The sequence below is a fragment of the Octodon degus genome, unplaced genomic scaffold, assembly GCF_000260255.1.
Source record: "Octodon degus isolate 3935 unplaced genomic scaffold, OctDeg1.0 scaffold00203, whole genome shotgun sequence".
NCBI lineage: Eukaryota > Metazoa > Chordata > Mammalia > Rodentia > Octodontidae > Octodon > Octodon degus.
The window spans coordinates 1,251,007-1,269,373 of NW_004524779.1; the positions used below are offsets into that span (position 1 = coordinate 1,251,007).

The following is an 18,367-nucleotide window of genomic DNA, read 5'->3' on the forward strand; positions in this document are numbered from 1 at the left end:
AAAAACTTAACTTTTTCTCTATATTATCCCTTTTCTCTCCTAACTCCAATCTAAGCAGTTATTTTCTCCACTACTCTATCAAAACTTCATGATATCCCTTGTGAAGTCAGCATTATCAAATGTCATGGTCTTAACAGAGTTGGTTACTCTTTGTGAAATGTTTCTTTGACTTGGCTTATGAAGTAACAAAAAGTGTTAGTCTTCTTCTTCTTTCTTCTTCTTCTTCTTCTTCTTCTTCTTCTTCTTCTTCTTCTTCTTCTTCTTCTTCTTCTCTTCCTCCTCTTCCTCCTCCTCCTCCTTCTCCTCCTTCTCCACCTCCTCCACCTCCTCCACCTCCACCTTTACCTCCACCTCCACCTCTCTTTGAGACAGGGTCTTGCTCTGTAGTTCAGGCTGGCCTTGAGCTCAGCTTTAGCCCGGGCTGCTCTTGAACTTGCAGCGATCCTTCTGCCTCAGCCTCCTGAGTGCTGGGGTTGCAGGTGTGCACCACCACGCCTGCCCAGTTTCATTTTCTTTTTCCCAAGTGGATAGTTTTTCCTTTTTCTTTCTTTCTTTTTCTTTTTTTAAGCTGGACACAAGTGATTAGACACTTTTCTTCTAATGTAAGCATTTAATCTAATTTTTTCTGTAAATAATATATTTCAACACTATAATTCTCTTAGTTACAGAGCAAAATTAGTAAATGGAATTTCTCAGCTGTACGTTCTGTAAGTAAGGACTTGGGAGGGCATGCAGGAAAGACCCTGGTTGTGGCTGAGTTGACTACAGTGCAGCAACTTTGTGAACCCCTTCAGTCACCAGTCACTGTGTGCTTCAGGGACTCATCTGTCTGCTTTGTGGGAGTCATAATTCAGACTTAAAAATTGATTTTAAAACTTCTCTTTGTTGCTCTGTAATCAGCAGATAATGGAAGCCAGGCATTCCTTTTGTTTATTGTGTTAGCAACACATATATTTTTAACCTTATTTTTTTTGTATTTCAGGGACAGGTCTACAGGGTGTTCAGGGTCTCACTACTAGATTGGGCTCGTAGTGATCTGCCTGTTTACAGCCTCCCAAGAGCTGGGATTACAGGTGCCCTACCATGCCCAATTTCAATTGCTGTCTCAATGTGCCCTGGGGGCATGGCCCTCGGAGCAGGCCTGGGGATCTAACCCCCAGCCCCTGCACCTGCTTGCAGGAGCTTTAAACTGCTGAGCTATTTGCCCAGCCCATTTTTAACCTTTTTATTATGGAAAAATTTAAACATATTGAAAAGTTGAAATTTGAAGCCACTGGGCATGGTGATGCATGCCTGTAATTCTAGTGCTTGGGAGGCTGAGGCAGGAGGATCTCTGAGTTTGAGGACAGCATGGACTACATAGTTCAGGGGCAGCCTAAACCAGTTAGGTTTAAGTTTAGCAAGACCCTGTCTCAAAAAATAAAAAACAAAAAACAAAAAAAAGGAAAGGAAAGAAAAAGAAATTTGAGGCTTTTATCTATTAAATAATTTCAGCCAATTATAGGTGGCCTGCATTCTTTTATCTGTATTCCACCATGTCTGTATTATTATCTGTATTATTTTGATTAACTTTTTTTTTTTTTTTTTCAGAGCTGGGGATTGAACTCAAGCCCTTGCACTTGCCAGGGAAGCGCTATCTGTATTATTTTGAAACAAATCTCAGAGTTTAGGTTTTAATTCATTGATACTTTGAAGTGTGTCTTGATGAAGGCTCTTTGCACTTACATATTTTATTTTTGGCTTTTTGAGACAAGATCTCACGCGGTAGCCCAAGCTGGCCTTAAAGGAGTGGCACTCCTCCTCAGCCTCCTGTGTGCTGGAATTGTAGTTCTGTGTTCTTTTTATGTTATCAAAACACCATTACTGGGCTGGAGAAATAACTTGTCTGCCTAAGTGCCTACCTAGCAATTACAAGGTTCCAAGTTCTATACCTGGTACCACATGCCTTGCCAGACCTGAAACTGGGCATGGAGGGCACACCTGTAATCGCAGCATTGGGGAAGTTGAGACAAGAGGATCATTACAAGTCCAAACTGCATAGCAAGACCCTGTATCAATAAAAACAAAAAAAATCATAATACCATTTAGGATATCCTTAAAATTAGCAATAACTTCTTGATATAATGAAGTATCCACCAGTTTTTTCTGTGGAATATATGAGTTAAGAGCTAGATAATTTCCATCACACAGTTTGTATTCGTGAGTTATTTCATTGAGTAAAGTGAGAACTTCACCAAGGGGAGAACTTGTTATTATAATGAAAACCTTTATTGTAATTAGGTTTGGGAGAATTTAGGGTTTTTTTTTGTTTGTTTGTTTTGTTTTGTTTTTTTTTTTTTTTAGTTATTTTTTTATACATGACATTTTGTTTCAAATTGTTAGAAATCAGTGCTAGCCAGGCATGGTGGTACATGCCTGTAATCCCAGCATTAGGAGAACTAGGCAGAAGGATTGCTTTGAGTTTGAAGTCAACCTGGGCTATGACATGGTGAGTTTAAGGCCAGCCTGATCTATGCATATATAGTGAGTCCCTGTTTAAAAAAAAAAGAAGGAATGAAATCAGTGCTAGTTGATGAGTATGGTAGTGAGTGAGATAGCTTTTTCTCTTAGTCATATAAATAATAGTTTTTGGGTTTAGATTTAAAAGTTTGTCTTTTTCTGAGCAATTAATAAACTTTTCTTGGGGCTGGTGAGATGGCTCAGTGGTCTAAAGCACCTACTTAGAACAAGCTCAGCAAAGCACAGGGACCACGGTTCAATCCCCCAGCACCACATGCCAGCCAGCCCCACCCCCTGGTGGGCTGAGCTGCCCCCCCCACAAATATATAAATAAAATAATTAAAAAAAAAAATAAACTGTTTTCTTGCTTTTACTCATTCAGTGCCCAAAATACCCATGCTGTGGGTATGTTGGTAAAATGCCCATTTCATTTAGGCTTTGTAACCCAAAAATCTGTGACCTTAGAAGCTTAAGTATAGAAGAGGTAAGTTCACCAGAAAATAGTAACATCAAGTTATGCTGTATTTGATATGATGCTTTTCGTTTGTGTGTCTTTCTTTCCTCTTGTGTTTTATGACTGTCACAGGAAAGCCTTATAGATGCCAGTGAGGACAGCCAGCTAGAAGCGGCCATCAGGGCCTCCCTGCAGGAGACACATTTTGACTCCACACAGACGAAGCAGGATAGCCGCTCAGATGAAGAGTCTGAATCTGAACTGTTCTCTGGCAGTGAGGAGTTCATATCCATTTGTGGCTCTGATGAAGAAGAAGAGGTAGAGAATCTTGCCAAATCTAGGAAGTCTCCCCACAAAGATTTGGGGCATAGAAAGGAGGAGAGTAGGAGGTCATTGACTGAGCCCTCTGCCAGAACTGAGCCTGGGACAGCCACAAATCACCAAGGATTGCCAGCTTTCGACCCAGAGGTCCTAGAGATATCACCAGAAAAATCAGATGGAATCGTGGAGGGGGCAGATGTAAACGGTGGGTTACATTATAGTTGCACTTAAAACTAGAATATCACTGATGAGTTGCTGTGTTTACTGACTTACTCTCCTATCTTACATTCTTTCTTTCCTTAGGACCAAAAGCACAGCTGATGTTGCGGTACCCGGATGGAAAAAGGGAACAGATCACTCTTCCAGAGCAAGCTAAACTGCTAGTAAGTAGATCTGTCTAGAAGCATTGGGATTGAAACTGAGAAATGTTAATTGGAATAAGTCCAGTGAGCTTGCTTGCTTTGCTTTGTTTTTCTTTTTCTTTTCTGTCTTTCTATTTTTCTTTCTTTCTGTGTCTTTTTGAGACAGGGTTTTACCATGCAGTTCAGGCTGGCCTTGAACTCACTTTGTAGCCCAGGCTGGCCTGAAACTCATAACTATCCTTCTGCCTCTGCCTCCCAAGTGCTAGGATGGCCATGGTGCTCCACCACGCCTGGCCTGCCTGCCTGCCTTTCTTTCTCTTTTCTGTCTGTCTCTCTGTCTCTGTCTCTCTCTTCCCCCTCCCCACTCTCTCTTCCTTTCAGTCTTTTTGAGTCAGAGTCTTGCTATATATAGTTCAGGCTAACCTTGAGCTCACTTGGTAGCCCAGACTGGTCTCAAACTCACAACTGTCCTCCCACTTCAGCCTTAAGTGGTGGGATTACAGGCGCGCTCCACCACACCCAGTGATTTTTAAAATAGGTATTGGATGTTCAGGCTGATCTCTACATGGAAGCTGAACTTCATTCTCAGTGGTTCATTTCCTACACTGTCAAGGCAAGTCACATAAGGTCTGCTCCTCTTGCAGTTTTTGTTTTGTGCTATGAATACAAAACCAAGTGAAGGGCTGGTGAGATGGCTCAGTGGTCTAGGGCACCTACTTAGAACAAGCTAAGCTGAAGCAAGGCACAGAGACCTCAGTTCGATCCCCCAGCACCTTGTGCTGGCCCGCCCGCCCCCTGGTGGGCTGAGCTGGCCACACACTAAATAAATAAATAAGTAAATAAATAAATAAATAAATATTTTTTTTTTAAAAAAACCAAGTGAAATGATTCCTTCTGGATAGGGGGAATGGGGCTATTTGAAGATGACACAGTACTAGGATTCTCTTCTTCATACCATTCTCTACATATGGGTGGCTTCTGTTTATACCTCTGCTTACATATGACATGGTCCATCATGGAGATGTGAAGGGCACTTAATTCATCTAAATTCTACAGCTGATGGGCCTGACCTGTTTTCTAGTGCTGGGAAAGGAAATGAATCTGACTACCTTAGCTTTGCTTATTAATACCATCCCCAACCGCCCCACCTTGGTTCAGGAGTTCATGCTTGGCTCTTCACTGTGGCTGCAGATAATTAAGCTGATTCTTTGAGATGGTGTGTGGGCCAGGGAGATGGCTCAGTGAAATAAGTGCCTGCCTGACAAAAGTAAGATCCTGAGTTCAATCCTTGGTACCAAAAACAAAACAAAAAAAGCTTCAAGAGGGTGTGGCTGGAATGTGAGTGGAGTATGGCCACTGGTGCTGACTCCTGGACAGATTGCAGTGGAGGTGAGACACCAGAATGAGCAAGTACAGTGGGCCCCTTGTCCATAGTTCTAGTTTCCTGGGTCACCACAGTCTAAAAATATGTATTAAATCACACATTCTCAAAATAAAAGAGTTCATAAGTTTTAAATCTCATGCCAAGGACCAGTCAGATAGCTCAGCGGACTGAAGTGCCTGCTTCAGCAGAGTGCAGCAGCTGGGGTTCAATCCCTGGCATACCATGCCGGTTCCACCCCTGGGTCATGCTGAGACAGCGATTGAGACTGGGCACAGTGGCACGCGATGTAATCCTGGTGCTAGGGAGGCTGAAAACAGGAGGATCACTGTGAGTCTAATCTATATGATGAGACCCTGTAGACCCTGTACCAAATACATTCAAAAATAAATAAGTCTCATTTCAGTCTTGAGGACCATCGTGAACTTTCATACTGTCTCAGTGTCACACAGGTTATCAGTCATCTCTTTGTGTGACATATGCCCCATAGCACTGTTACTGTGTCATAGTACTTGTATTCAGGTAACCCTTTAGAATTTCAATGGTTTACTATATTCGTGAAAGTATTTATACTTTCAGTTTGGGGCGGGGCATGCTGGGAATCAAACCCAAGACCTCACGCTTGCTGCACTGTGCTGTTGAGCTAAGTCTCTGGTCCTACTTCTAATTTTTTATAGTTATTTAGTCACCCTTAAAGAGTAGTGATGGCTGTAATTTCAGTATAGTTGTTGTCATATGTTCTATTTGATAATATTGTTGCTACTCTTGCCGTGCCTTTTTCTAAATTAAACCTTTTGAGAGGACTGTGTGTGTCCCAGAGGACCTGTGCTTTCAGGTATCCTCTAGGAGTGCTGGGAGTTTGGCATCAGGCTGAAGGGAAGAGTAAGGCAAAGGAAAGGTGACTGAGGAGCCTTGGCACTATATGTCTAGTACAAAGCCTGTGGAGAAAAGGAGGCACTAAAGAAATTGGGAAAGGACACCCTGGAGTAGGAAACAAATGAGGAAAGGGCAAAGAGGGAGTTGGTGCACAAGATAGGCAGGAGGTAGGATGAAGGAACTTATCTCCATGACAGAAGGAAAGCTGATGACATGTTTAGAGATGAGAGCAGTATCATATAAATAATTGGTTGGGTGCTAGGGAGATAGCTCAACAGTCTAAGCAACTGCCTGGCAAGCACAAGGACCCAAATTTGATCCCCGGTACCATATGCCATGCCGGCTCTGGAACCCTGGGCATGCTTTACCAGCCACAAAAAACAAGTGTGGTCACACACGCCTCTAATCCCAGTGCTGGGGAGGCTGAGACAGGAGAATTACTACAAGTCTGAGCTGCGCAATGAGACCCTGTACCAAATAAATACATTTCTTTTAAAAAAGTTTATAAGTAATTAAGTTCATTGGGATAACAGTAAGAACTCTGAATTTTAGTATCATATAATGGCCCTAAATTACTTGATACAGATAATCTTATCTTCCTGTCCAAAGGGTTATATTGGCCTTTCCACTAGGATGAACTTTGATTGTCTTAAAAAAAACAACTTAGACTCTGAATTTTACCTAATCTGATAAAGAGTGGTATTATACACTTAATTCATTAATGTGCTGTTTCCTTTTATTTCCACTAACAACTCTTTCTTGTTTTTCATAGGCTTTAGTGAAGCATGTCCAGTCTAAAGGATATCCAAATGAACGTTTTGAACTTCTCACCAACTTCCCTCGGAGGAAACTCTCTCATCTGGACTATGACATTACATTACAGGAGGCGGGTCTTTGTCCTCAAGAGACTGTCTTTGTACAGGAGAGAAATTAACACCTTGGCCTGACCTCTCTCAGCTTTCCCCTTTTCCCTTACTTGTGATATACCATATATCACTAAGTATGCATTTTGGCTCATAGGACAAGAGCGCCAAAGTTGGGCAAGCAAGTCACCTGCCTTCTCTTTATTTCTTGTTCTGTTCTAGAATTAGTCTCCTCTCCCCACCTTTTTCTCTCCTAATCTCCTACTTTCCCCATGTTCTTTATTTCTTAACTGATTTGGTGACCAAATGGAAGTGTAAGGATAGGATCTGTCCTAGTACTAGCAGCAGGAAATGTGTGTTCCAATATGTGGTCTCTTCACAGCATTTTTTTCAGGGTCAGATGGTTTTACTTCTCAGACTCCTTTGACAAGTAATGACTAGATTCAGAATATGAACTGTCTCTTTTTAATGAGCCCCCATTTTTAGTAGAGAGAATTCTGAACACAGTTTTACTGTTCTTCATGTAGGAAATACCAAGTAACAAAATGCCCAGGCTTTTGTTTATAGGGAAATAGCATTATTTATATTACTGTTCATCATACGTAAAAGAAAAAGAAAAAAATTGTTTTTCGTTTTGTTTTACAAGATTCCCATCTTCTCAGCCGCATGTTATTTCCATGCTGTGTGTTACTGGCAGAATGAGTATTCAGTGTAAGGTGTGTAACATGGGTGGCTTCCAATGTCCTAGCCTGACACGACTTTCTTCATGATTATGCTATTAATTCTATTGATCCTCCTAGTCATAGAATGAACATTTAGTGAGCATAGTGTGGTGTTGGATATGGTGCTTGCTGATTTTGCCAGTAGAGCATATTAGTTCTTTGACTCCTCCGTTGTCTGGGCCCATGGTGAGCGACAGAAGGCAGCTCTCCAGTAATCATGCAGTACAATGGCTTGTAACATAACCACTGTGGTTATAGATTGTCCTATGTGCTCAAGGCATACTTATGTATGTCCTGGGGGAAAGAAAAACATGCAGCTGAGAGTCGCTAACCATGTTCATTTGGTTAGAAATGATTCATTTTTTAACCCCTGGTTGGAATAATTCTAAAGGCTCTGGTAACTGACTTTATTTCCTCATGCTGTTTTCCCTCAGATGTTGTCAAAACTGAAAATCTCTAAGGGGAATACCTTTAGATTCAGTTCATAAGACAACTTTAGTAAAGGGGGTATTGGAGGTTACAGTAATCTTGAGATGATGTGGGCATTTTTGCCCACAAAAGCCACCTTCAGATCGTAGCTGGTGAAAGCTTCTTGCAATGTTCAGAAACCACCTTGGGTCTGTATAATACTGTTGGCTTACGAGCTTCACTGTATGTTCATTTCTTATTGAGCTTTAAATAGAGTCCTCTGGTGGGGGAGGAATGATCTGGTAGTAAAATCAGAAGTTAACCTACACTGTTTTTGTCAATTTAGGACTTCAGTTGATTCTTCCCTGGGAGGAACATAAATTGCTGTTGCTCAGAGACCTTTAGGTTGTTGTTGACTTGAAGACCATTTTCTTGGCAACCAGGGGGTTGAAAAAATGATGCTGTGTGTTGCTAGTCCACAATTATAGAACATGGTTTGTAATGGTTGGATTTTTAGGGACCCTCCCTGAAGAATGAGTTATGTATCTCCTTGAGGAAATCATGGAAAATTCTGTTATTCTTCAGTGAGTCCTTTTGAATTAATGTTCTTACGTTTGTTTTCTAAGTCTGTGTAAGTGCTTATGTATAAGTATATAATTGTATAAATATTTATAAATATATTTATATAATTACAATTTCCTTTATACCTTGAGTCAAAGTTCTCTCTGTAGATTGGTGACTGAGTAATACTGCTTGGGTGTTTCTCCTAGGCTCTTAAGGCTTAACTAGCTGCTTCTGATCTGTCATATCTCTGAACTTGGATGACATAGTTACTGTCTGAGGGTAGAGCTGTCCACTATCAAAGGTACAATAGAAGGTACAAAATCTCGGTAGTGGTAGTCAAGGTCAAAGCTAAAAACCAAGGCAAAGCAGGGTAAGAAGTGATGTCTGTGTGGCCTTGTGCTATGAGTCCCGTGTTCACTCCCAGCACAGTCACAGCTGAAGCCTGAATTGGTTCAACCTGTGAAGTCCAGAATATTCACTCTAGGAGTCTGCTTCATTCTCATCCTACCAGCTTTTCTTTCTGAGCCACATCTTAACAGCATGTAGCAATATGTTCATAAAGGAGAGGAGGACATAGCACTAGTGTGCCCATTTATGAGACACCAAAGTAACTTTTTGACTTGGATTAGCATGGGATGACCAAGTATATGTAGGATTTAAGTAAAAGAGTGATGCATTGACCCAGTTTAGATGTAAGTGACATGTTCAGAGGACAAGATATAGAGGATTTGATTTTGTGTTGAGCCGGGCCTTTTTTATACCAGAATACCAACTCTGGAGTGTTGCCTTCCAGAAAAACCTCACCTGTTCGGGAGGGCCCTTATTCCCATTTGTAGGCTTCCTCTTCAAGTTCCTTTGTTCTCTGGAGGAAAGGTTTTGTTGAAGAGATAGAATGAAGTCAGCAACGTTCATAAATAGTCATCCTCACCCCATAGGTATTGAGAACAACTTAAAAAGAGAGTTTAAAAAGTCAGGAGGGAAGGAACAAGGTAAACTTTGAGAGTGACAAATACCGTACAGGGGAATGGAATGAAAACTAATGAGGAAAAAGAGGAATATGTTCAAGTTGGACTCAGGAAGAGCTTAGAAGAGGAGGAAGCACAGTGGCATCCAAGGGAAGAATGGGAAACACATTTTGAGTTCCTGGCATGTGCTACGTACTCTGTGTTCTCCCCAGAAGTCTCCTGCAGACTCATGAATAGTGCCCGTTTCATTTAGCAGGAGGAAAATGGAAGGTCAGAGAATGTAGTCCAGGCGCCCAGACCTCAAGTGGCTTGTTGCAGTGGGAATGTAGAGCTTGGCCTCCCGCCCCTTCACCGTGCCCTTCCTGGCACAGGGAGTCAGTTTGCCCGTGAAGTCCACTTTGTAAGTTAGCATTTGGTTTTGTTTACATAAAGCTAAGTGAAGTAGTTCAGTTAAAGCTTGTGAAGTTTGCACTGTGCCTATAAAGCTTATTTATGCCATTCTTTTAAGAAGCTGATTGTTAATTGCTTTTTAAAAATGACACATTGACGAAAATGTGCAAAGAAAATAACTATGCGACATTATTTGCCAAGACTAAATCTAAAAACGAACATAATATCTTTTTAACTTTTTAAAAACCTTTTTAGGAAACGTAATAATTCTTTCCTGTGTCCAGTCCACCTTTATGTTTTTAAATCTGTAAAATTTTGCTTCCTGACTGTATAAGGCAGCAGTCAGCTACTGAGTTCTGAATCAAAATTGGAAATATTTTGAAGTGTAAGAACTGATTCCTAACTTTTTTATCTAACTTGGCAGATGGATTACAAATAAGACAGTTGGAAAACAGGTAGTTATTTGCCTTTCTGGGCAAGGGAAGGAATAATGTAGGTTTTAGTTAGGGAAGTCTTCACAAAGAAATAAGACTGAAAGGTGACAACACTGTGACTCAAATATCTTGATTTATCTACATTCTTTAGCCCCCTCTGTTGTAATTACTGTATTTTAAAGCATGAAGTTTTATCAGTAAGGCATATGAAAAGTACCCAAGTAGGAAAGGATTGCTGCATTGATCCCTAGTACTAAAGACTCATAATGAGCAGGGATGTCATTTGGATGCTAAGAGGAATGGCAGAGGGAGCCACTAGGAACTGAAAAATGAAGGAAAGGTTTAGCTTATCTCTCCAGGTACAATTAAAACGTGCAGTGTGTATGTTGTGCAGGAAGGGCGCTATAGGCAGGGCAAGTGCACTTCGTGCACGAGCTCTGCCATGAATGAACTGTTAGCTTGTCAAGTCTTCCTACCTCGGAGTCTTGGTCTTGGGCTCCTTTTCCCATAATGAGAACAGTAGACTAGATTAATAGTTTTCAGTCTTTGCAAATAGAAGGACTTAAACTTCCAAGTTTGCCAGGGGTGGGGAACTGTGGGGCTAACTGTAATTAGTTCCATATAGCAAATGTAAATGTGCACCTACAGTTGCGGAGCCCAGCAGAGCTTGAGGAGCCCACACCCAGGAGACCACTATTACATCATCTCGGAATCCTTTACCACTCCAAATTTTTGTGTCTGTAATCTATCCCCTTTTTATATATTACAGTTAGGCTAATTAAAAATGTTCTTTTAATCAGTTCCTTTGCCTTTTTTTTCTGTGTACAGGTGTATCATTTGCCCAGAAAGTTGACCTAATCTCATTGTAATGACTGAAATTCTCAAAAAGAAGAGTTTGTTAGGTGTAGATCTAGTAATGACCTTTTAACAGTTAGTGTTTATGAATTGTTAGTATTGTATGCCTGCCTAATCAGTGTTGAGTACAACCAAGGCATAATTAATGCAAATCAAACACACTGGTGACTCTGGAGTTGAATTTTATCTTATATGCTATAAAATAACTACTCTCCTAACTAAGCTCTTACTGGTGAAATGGCCTGCTAGAATTTATGCTTGGTTTGTCCAGAAACAACTTTTTAAAGTTCTGATTAAGGTGATTGTTTAAAATGGTTTGTGTCCTGGCCCCCTCTTTGACCATCTTTCCTTTAACTCAGTAGTAAATTATGGAGCCCAAGTAGGTGAATAATGTCTCATGTGATACCCTAAGTGAAGCAGCAGCCCATCTGATGAACATAGCACTTTCCCAATGATACAAGCCTCCTTGAGCAGGCTACTTAAGATAGCTGTGAATATTCACCTCTGTTGGTTTGCTTGGTTAGCATTTCATTTGTCTTGCCATGAAACTTAGTAGTATTACACAGTACGCACATTAAAAGGTAGCAGGAATATTCATTAGAAATGCAAATAATAGCCAGGCATGCTTGTGCATGCCTGTAATCCCAGCACTTGGGAGGCTGAGGCAAGAGGATCAGAAGCTTCCTGGGTACCCTGGACTAGAAACCCTGTCTAAAAAAAAAAAGAAAGAAATGAAAATAGTCAATAAAGAGTAATATTCTAATACTAAATGTTTATTTCTCCCATTAGTTTGGCATTTCAGTAATGGAGTAATGGTTATCTTGAGTTTTGACTCACCTGTGTGTCATCGTTTTGGAGAGGATAGTTTTGAATCAAGAATTCTCTGTTTTTTTTCAGATAGGATCTCACCTTGTACTCCAGGCAGGCCATGAACATGCATCAGTCCTTCTGGGCCTCCCAAGTGCTGGGAATACAGGCATGTGCCACCATGCCTGGCAGTAGCCTGAAGAGTTTTAAAAGTAGAGCATGTGATGGCCTTGATTTCCTAAGGAAGTGAACCTACGTGATTAGATTATTGGATGTGATGAAACCTTAATTAGAACTGTCTTGTAATCTTAGTTTCTCTTTTTACTCCCCCCCCCCCCATTTGCGTATTTGATGCAGGGTCTCACTACACAGATCAGACTCGTGGTGATCCTCCTGTTTTCAGCCTCCCCAGTGCTGGGATTACAGGCTTGTGCCACCATGGCCGGACTCAGTGGCAGGCTCAGCACATCCTGGGAGCTGGGCCAGGGCTAGCGCAGCATGCGGGACTGGGAATCGAATCCTGGTTCTTGAACTTGCCAAAGCAAGTGCTTTATCTACTGAGCTATCTTGCCAGTCCTCTTTTTACTTCTCTATTCTTGATTTTTGATGTTTTTTCTCCCCAAAATAGTTATTTTTAATATAACTAGCTATATTTGTTTGAGATTTAATGTTCTTTTTTAATAAATTAATATAGAAGGAAAGAATTTGACACAAAGAGCTATTTTATGGTTTGTTTTGGTTTTTTTGGTACTAGGAATTGAACTTGGGACCTCATGCTTGCCAGGCAGGCACTGTGCTGCTGAGCTATAAACCTGGCTCCTTTTTTGTTTTTTTGAGATAGGGTCTTGCTGTGTAGTTAAGGCTAGCCTTGAAATTACTGTGTAATTTAGAGTGGCCTTAAACTAACAGCAATCCTGTCTTGGCCTCCTGAGTGCTGGGATTACAGGTGTGGTACCACCATACTGACTTACGGATCCTTTTTCTGAGAATTCTTATACCAAATAGAGAGTAGCTAGCTCTGTGGCTCCTGTCCCTCACTCTTTGAGCTACAGATTGCTATCGTGTTGCTTAGAATTTCAGCCATTGTCATAAACTTACTGGCATATGATCCCAAAATAAATTTGAGTAATCAAATATGAACTTATTATAACAGTTTAGCATTTCTGTAGTGATGTATGTAGCTTAGAAAGATAACCAGATTTATTTGTATGATTAGAAGTACATATAGTAGTATTTTGCCTAAAGAACAATCATATACTAATCTACAAGTATAGGAAATTATTTTGCTGTACTTAATTCTGTGGCAACAAGCAGCAGATTTTTGTTTGCTTGATGGTTTTATCTCCTCTGTAAAGATCAACATAAGAAGCTGGGTGTGGTGGTGCGCACCAGTAATCCCAGCACTTGGACACTGAGACAGGAGGATCATTGTGAGTTGAGACCATCCTGGGCTACAAAGGGAGCCCAAGGCCAGCCTGAACTGCACAACAAGACCCTATTTCAAAAAAGACAAAAAATAAAAATCCAAAATGCTCTAAGATTTTATATGCCTTGTAAGTCAGGGAAGTTTTCAAGTGGCAAAAGCTAGGCTAAGCTGGACAGAACTTAATAGTTTGTCTTCATCACAAAAGAAATTATTCATTGAGTGGGCCACCAGGACTTTCATTATTAGGGAATGGGTAGCCCTCAGAGTCATCAGATAAGTTGAGACCTGGAATGGAATCGCTCCTTCTTAACATCTTTGTTACTTGGTTTCTTCATGGCCTGGGTGTGGTTACCTTAACTGAGGGCCCTAGGCCCTATGCTGCTGTTCTGCTTTTCTCTCCCTCAGGTTGACTGACTACTGTGTGTGTCACCAGGGCCTATTTCAATTCACTGATTTTCAAAGGTTGATACTTGGTGTTTTCATCAAAATGATTTTGTATACTTTCTCAAAGTGGCTTTTTTCTTAATAGGAATAAGTCAGATGATGTGATTCAGAATGCAGATAGTTTATGACACTAAGCATAGGCTCTTAATAACTTTCTGGTAACTTGTTGCCTGTAAGTTAAGCCTCAATAAGGTGACTGTTGCCTCTGGAAAAAATCTCTAACCTGCTAACTAGAGTGACAGTAGTGTGTGACTTCCACCTTTCAGTTTATGAGTAGGAGAGTGTGGCAGTGCTCTTTATACTGTGAAGTTCCTAGGCTCCCTCTTCAGTTCACTCAACCCCTGGGGGCCCATGAAGCTAGGATGATGCCTGCGCTCCAGAGAATGAGTGCGGGATGCCAGCACAGCAGGTGACTGTGAGGGGCCCACCAGGCTTTGGCAATAACTTGTGGGACATGAGATTTTCTCTAGGATTTCCCCCACAGAATGCTTTTTCTCTTGGTAACAAATTCTAAACATCAAGTGTTTTTGTTTTTTTTTTTTGTTTTTGGTTTTTTTTTTCTTGACCCTTAAAAAAGTCCTTTTTCTGGTAGCTATTATCATTCCATGGAAATTTTTCTTGCGTGTGGCGGGCTTTGTGCATGCTTTGTGTGAGTTCAGTTTAAACAGTGTGCTTAGAGTCATCTGAGATGCCCAGTTCTGGCATGTCTTTGCTAACTCTGTTTTTAAACATTTTGTATCATTCTCCAGACCTCACTTCCCATCTTAATCAGAGAGGTTGATCAAGGAATGAAACTTGTTAGGGAATAGGGAAGAGGGTGGGTTGGGAACTTGAATGGTGTCTACTTGGGGTATTCGCTTTAGAAGTGTTTTCAAGCAGTTCCTAACAGTATTTAGAGATTCCCTGGGATGTCTGTGTACTTGGCTTATTCTGGACAAAGTGGTGGTCTTACTGAGGTTTGCATTTTTAATGCAGGACAGGCTCTAAATTGACTCTGTAGTTAAATCCAAGAAGATATGGACAGAGACCGCATTCCTATTGTAGTGCTTCTGACAAGTGCCCCCTGAAATGCAGAGCTCTCGTGTGTCTGGGCCTTTAACCCCATGGTGCTAGGAGGTATCGTTCTGTAGCTCTTCACAGAAATGGAAGAAGGCTTTGGGATCAGCCAGCAAGAGGTAGCTGGACCATCCACTGAATTCTTTTGTTAACGACACTCTAGAGACCCTCCTGTATATCCAGTAAATGACATGAAAGGTGTTGGGGAAAGCCTTACACTGGAAGACACAGAGGTGGTGGAAAATCTGAACTTAGAGAAGAAAAACATGCCGTTAGGTAAAGCAGACCTGTAACTGCTGGTAAGACTCAACGGAACTTCCACTTGCTCTAAAACCAGGGAAATCTTAGCTAACCGGGTGTGATCTATCTATAGATACACATAGTCTATAGGTAAATATTTCTGAAGCGAGGATCTTTCTCTCGGTTGCTGATCCTCTGGTTCGGGCTATACCAAATTGTGAATATCCTTGCTGTGTTGTACCCAGTTGCTTTATATTAATACTGCAACTTGAATTGGGGAGGGCGGGTGGGCAGCTAGGGGGGAGGGTAGGGGGCACCACGTCTTTCAAAGACATCAGCTCACTGTGCTGAGAGAGGGACCAAACTCAAGGAAACCTCTGATCTATAAATCCAACTGCTGCATTTTTTATAAATATATGTAAATGTCCTGTTGTAATATTTGATCTTGGAAATAAAAACAAAAACTTTTCAGTATTAGATTTTTTGGTCATTGTTTTTTGCAAGAATAGACCCTGGATCTTTCATTCATGTAATTCAAATTCCAAAAGCTTGCCCTCTTCCACGTAAGACACATAGTATCTGTTTCAAAGTTACCCCTGCCCCTGCTCAGTGTAGGGCTTTTCTTCTGCCCTTAGGATGTTGAACATGTGTGGCCGTGGTGGGAAACCTGTAGCATGCAGGCCAAGGAGGGCACCCACAGCCCTCTGTAGGCAGGTGAGCTAAGCTGCCCCAGCAGCCGAGCATCAGATAACAGTTTTTTCTAAACTAAAATCTCAGTATTCGGGTTTAATTGCAGTATCAGCACTTTGCGATAAGTAGTTTTGGGTTGTAGTTTGAAAATAATGGATTAGTTTAATCAGCCTTGCTAGGAAAGTGTAATTTTACATTTGATATATTTGAGCAGTTCAAGGGTCTGATCTTTTCAACTAACAATGACTAAGGGCTCAAATCACACAGATGGAATAATGACTCAATTAGCCAAAAGCCAGGCTTACACTGACGGAAGTTGGGATTGCCACCTCACACCTGCTCTGCCAAATAACAGGTTAGGGACTGTGGTGGGAAGCAGAACAGACACACCCTTGCCTGTAGAGTGAGCTAGTTGGGAATGCAGGGAATGTAAATTTGTTCAGACACTAGACAAAAACTAGGAAAGGACCAGCTGGGAATTCTGCTGCAAAGAGGATGTAGGAGAGCTGACTTTCACCCTGGAGGATGAGGACCATGACAAGCACAGCGTATGTGGAAAGGCCATGGAGTTGGGCAGTGCTGAGAGAAGTCACTTGTCTGGTACATCGAGCAGATCACACGGGCCTTGCTGAGCCATGGGAAGGAGTGGGGATATTTGAGGTATTGAGAAGCTGTTAGGTGGACAGTGGATTGGAAGAGGGCACAAGAGTAGAGGGCATTCCAGCAAGGAGGTAAAGGGGATCATGTGGGCTTTCAATGGATTGAAAAATAGAATTTAGAGATGTATTTTATAGGTAGATGTTAAAGGGCTTGCCTTTGGGCTGGATATAGGAGGGGGGAAAAATCACACCACAGTCCTGCCACAGCAACCATTGAAAAACAGTAGCCATGGCCCTCTGCTATCCCATGGCTGTGGGCCTCAACAAGGGTCACAAGGTGACTCAATGTGAGCAAACCGAGGTATATCTGCAAATGACAGGATCTGGGAGGTGTGCAGCTTTTCCCCCTAGGAACTAGCCCCGAGCCATGGAGCTGCTCAAGGTCTACAAGGACAAACATGCCCTCAAGTTCATCAAGAAAAGGGTGGGGCTGCACATCCTTGCCAAGAGGAAGTGTGAGGAGCTGAGCCACCATGAGGAAGGCAGCTGCCAAGAACAGCCCCTCTGGAATAAAGCCTTGCAGAAAGTTAAAACACAGAAACACACACAAACACACCTTGCAGGACCTGGTAGAGCATACCTGTTACTCCAGGGTGTATGCTTGTATTCATTCATTCATTCATTCATTCATTCATTCATTCATTCATTCATTTATCTTTTGGAGACAGGGTTCCACTATACAGTTCAGGCTGGTCTTGAGCTCACTTTGTAGCTCAGGCTGATCTTGAATGCACAGTGATCCTCTTGCTTCAGCTTTGAGTGTCGGGATTACAGGCGTGTGCCACCACACCCACCCTTGCCCCAGCATTTAAAAGGCTGAGACAGGACGATCACCATGAGTTCAAAAAATAAAAAATAATCAGGAATAATTGTTAGGGATAGTAGTGCACACCTGTAATCACAGCACTTGAGAGACTGAGGCAGGAAACACTGCAAGTTTGAGGCTAGTTTGGGCTACAAAGCAAGACCCTGTCTCAAAAAAAGTAACTCAAGTTTCTGTAGGCAAGCAGAGTAGTATTAGTATTGCTGTAGGAAGAATTGCTGATTCAAACAGGTTTGGCCAGGGAGAAATCATTCTGGATGTGTTGACTGATAAAATGTAGGTATAGGAAGTTGGACATGTGAGGCTGAAGCTTGGCTGACAGATGGACTGGAGCCAGAGATTTGAGAAATCAGCAGTGTAGGAGTTTAATACCATGCGGTATTAACCTAGGTGACCTAGAGGGAGAATTAAAGAAGGCCCAGAATTCAGCTCTGGGGTCACCTCCATAAAGTGACCCCAAGGACCTAAGCAAGGAGATGCAGCCCATGGGCCACCAGGGAGCATGAGTGAGAATGTTCAAGAAGGACCACATAGTCAGCTGTATCTGTTGCTGCCCAACTGTCGTGTAAGGACTGTGCTGAGCTATGAGATACTGTCAAGACAAGAAGCTATTTCACTGCCATGTTGGAAACAAACCTAATGTGAGCAGGATTTTTGCACTAATGGAGAGAAAAAAGAAACTTCCTCTTCAGTGAACTGGTATAAGTGGCAGCTCTTTCAACACATCTCTTCCTTTTCTTCTCCTCCCTCCAATTAAGGACATGTGGTTGTATTTTGTCTGCTGTCAGTGAGGTTGGAGCCCACCCACAGGAAGCTTAGTCAGGCTCTCTCCTGTGGAAAGCAGCTGGCCTCATGGCTCTGCTACATCATCCTTTCCCTGTGCCTTCTGCCTGAATTCTATTTTCTCGACTTCCTCTGTTCCCTGATCCAGTCCCTCCGCTAGACCCAATGGTATCCCCCAGAGGAAAATATGTGGGGGCTGTTTTATGAAGCCTTCCAGCCTGAGGAAGTCTTATAAGGCATTAAATTTTGCACCTTACTCCTGTTAGTAGTTTGTGCCCTCAGATTCCCATCTGCTCCTCCCTAGAAATATCACTGATGACAGTAATAACAAGTAGCTTTGTCTCC

General features: G+C 41.8%; 1 protein-coding gene across 1 annotated transcript in view; it reads left to right on the forward strand.

Annotated features, from left to right (window-relative positions):
- The window catches only part of Ubxn7 (UBX domain protein 7), a 102,263-nt gene extending 89,987 nt beyond the window's left edge, over positions 1–12,276 (forward strand). Inside the window, exons 8-10 of the mRNA XM_023704765.1 lie at positions 3,086–3,479; positions 3,578–3,657; positions 6,666–12,276. Coding sequence (XP_023560533.1) covers positions 3,086–3,479; positions 3,578–3,657; positions 6,666–6,827 — 636 coding nt within the window. The 3' untranslated portion in view covers positions 6,828–12,276. The remainder of the gene's footprint in view (positions 1–3,085; positions 3,480–3,577; positions 3,658–6,665) is intronic.
- Positions 12,277–18,367: the final 6,091 nt, after the last annotated feature.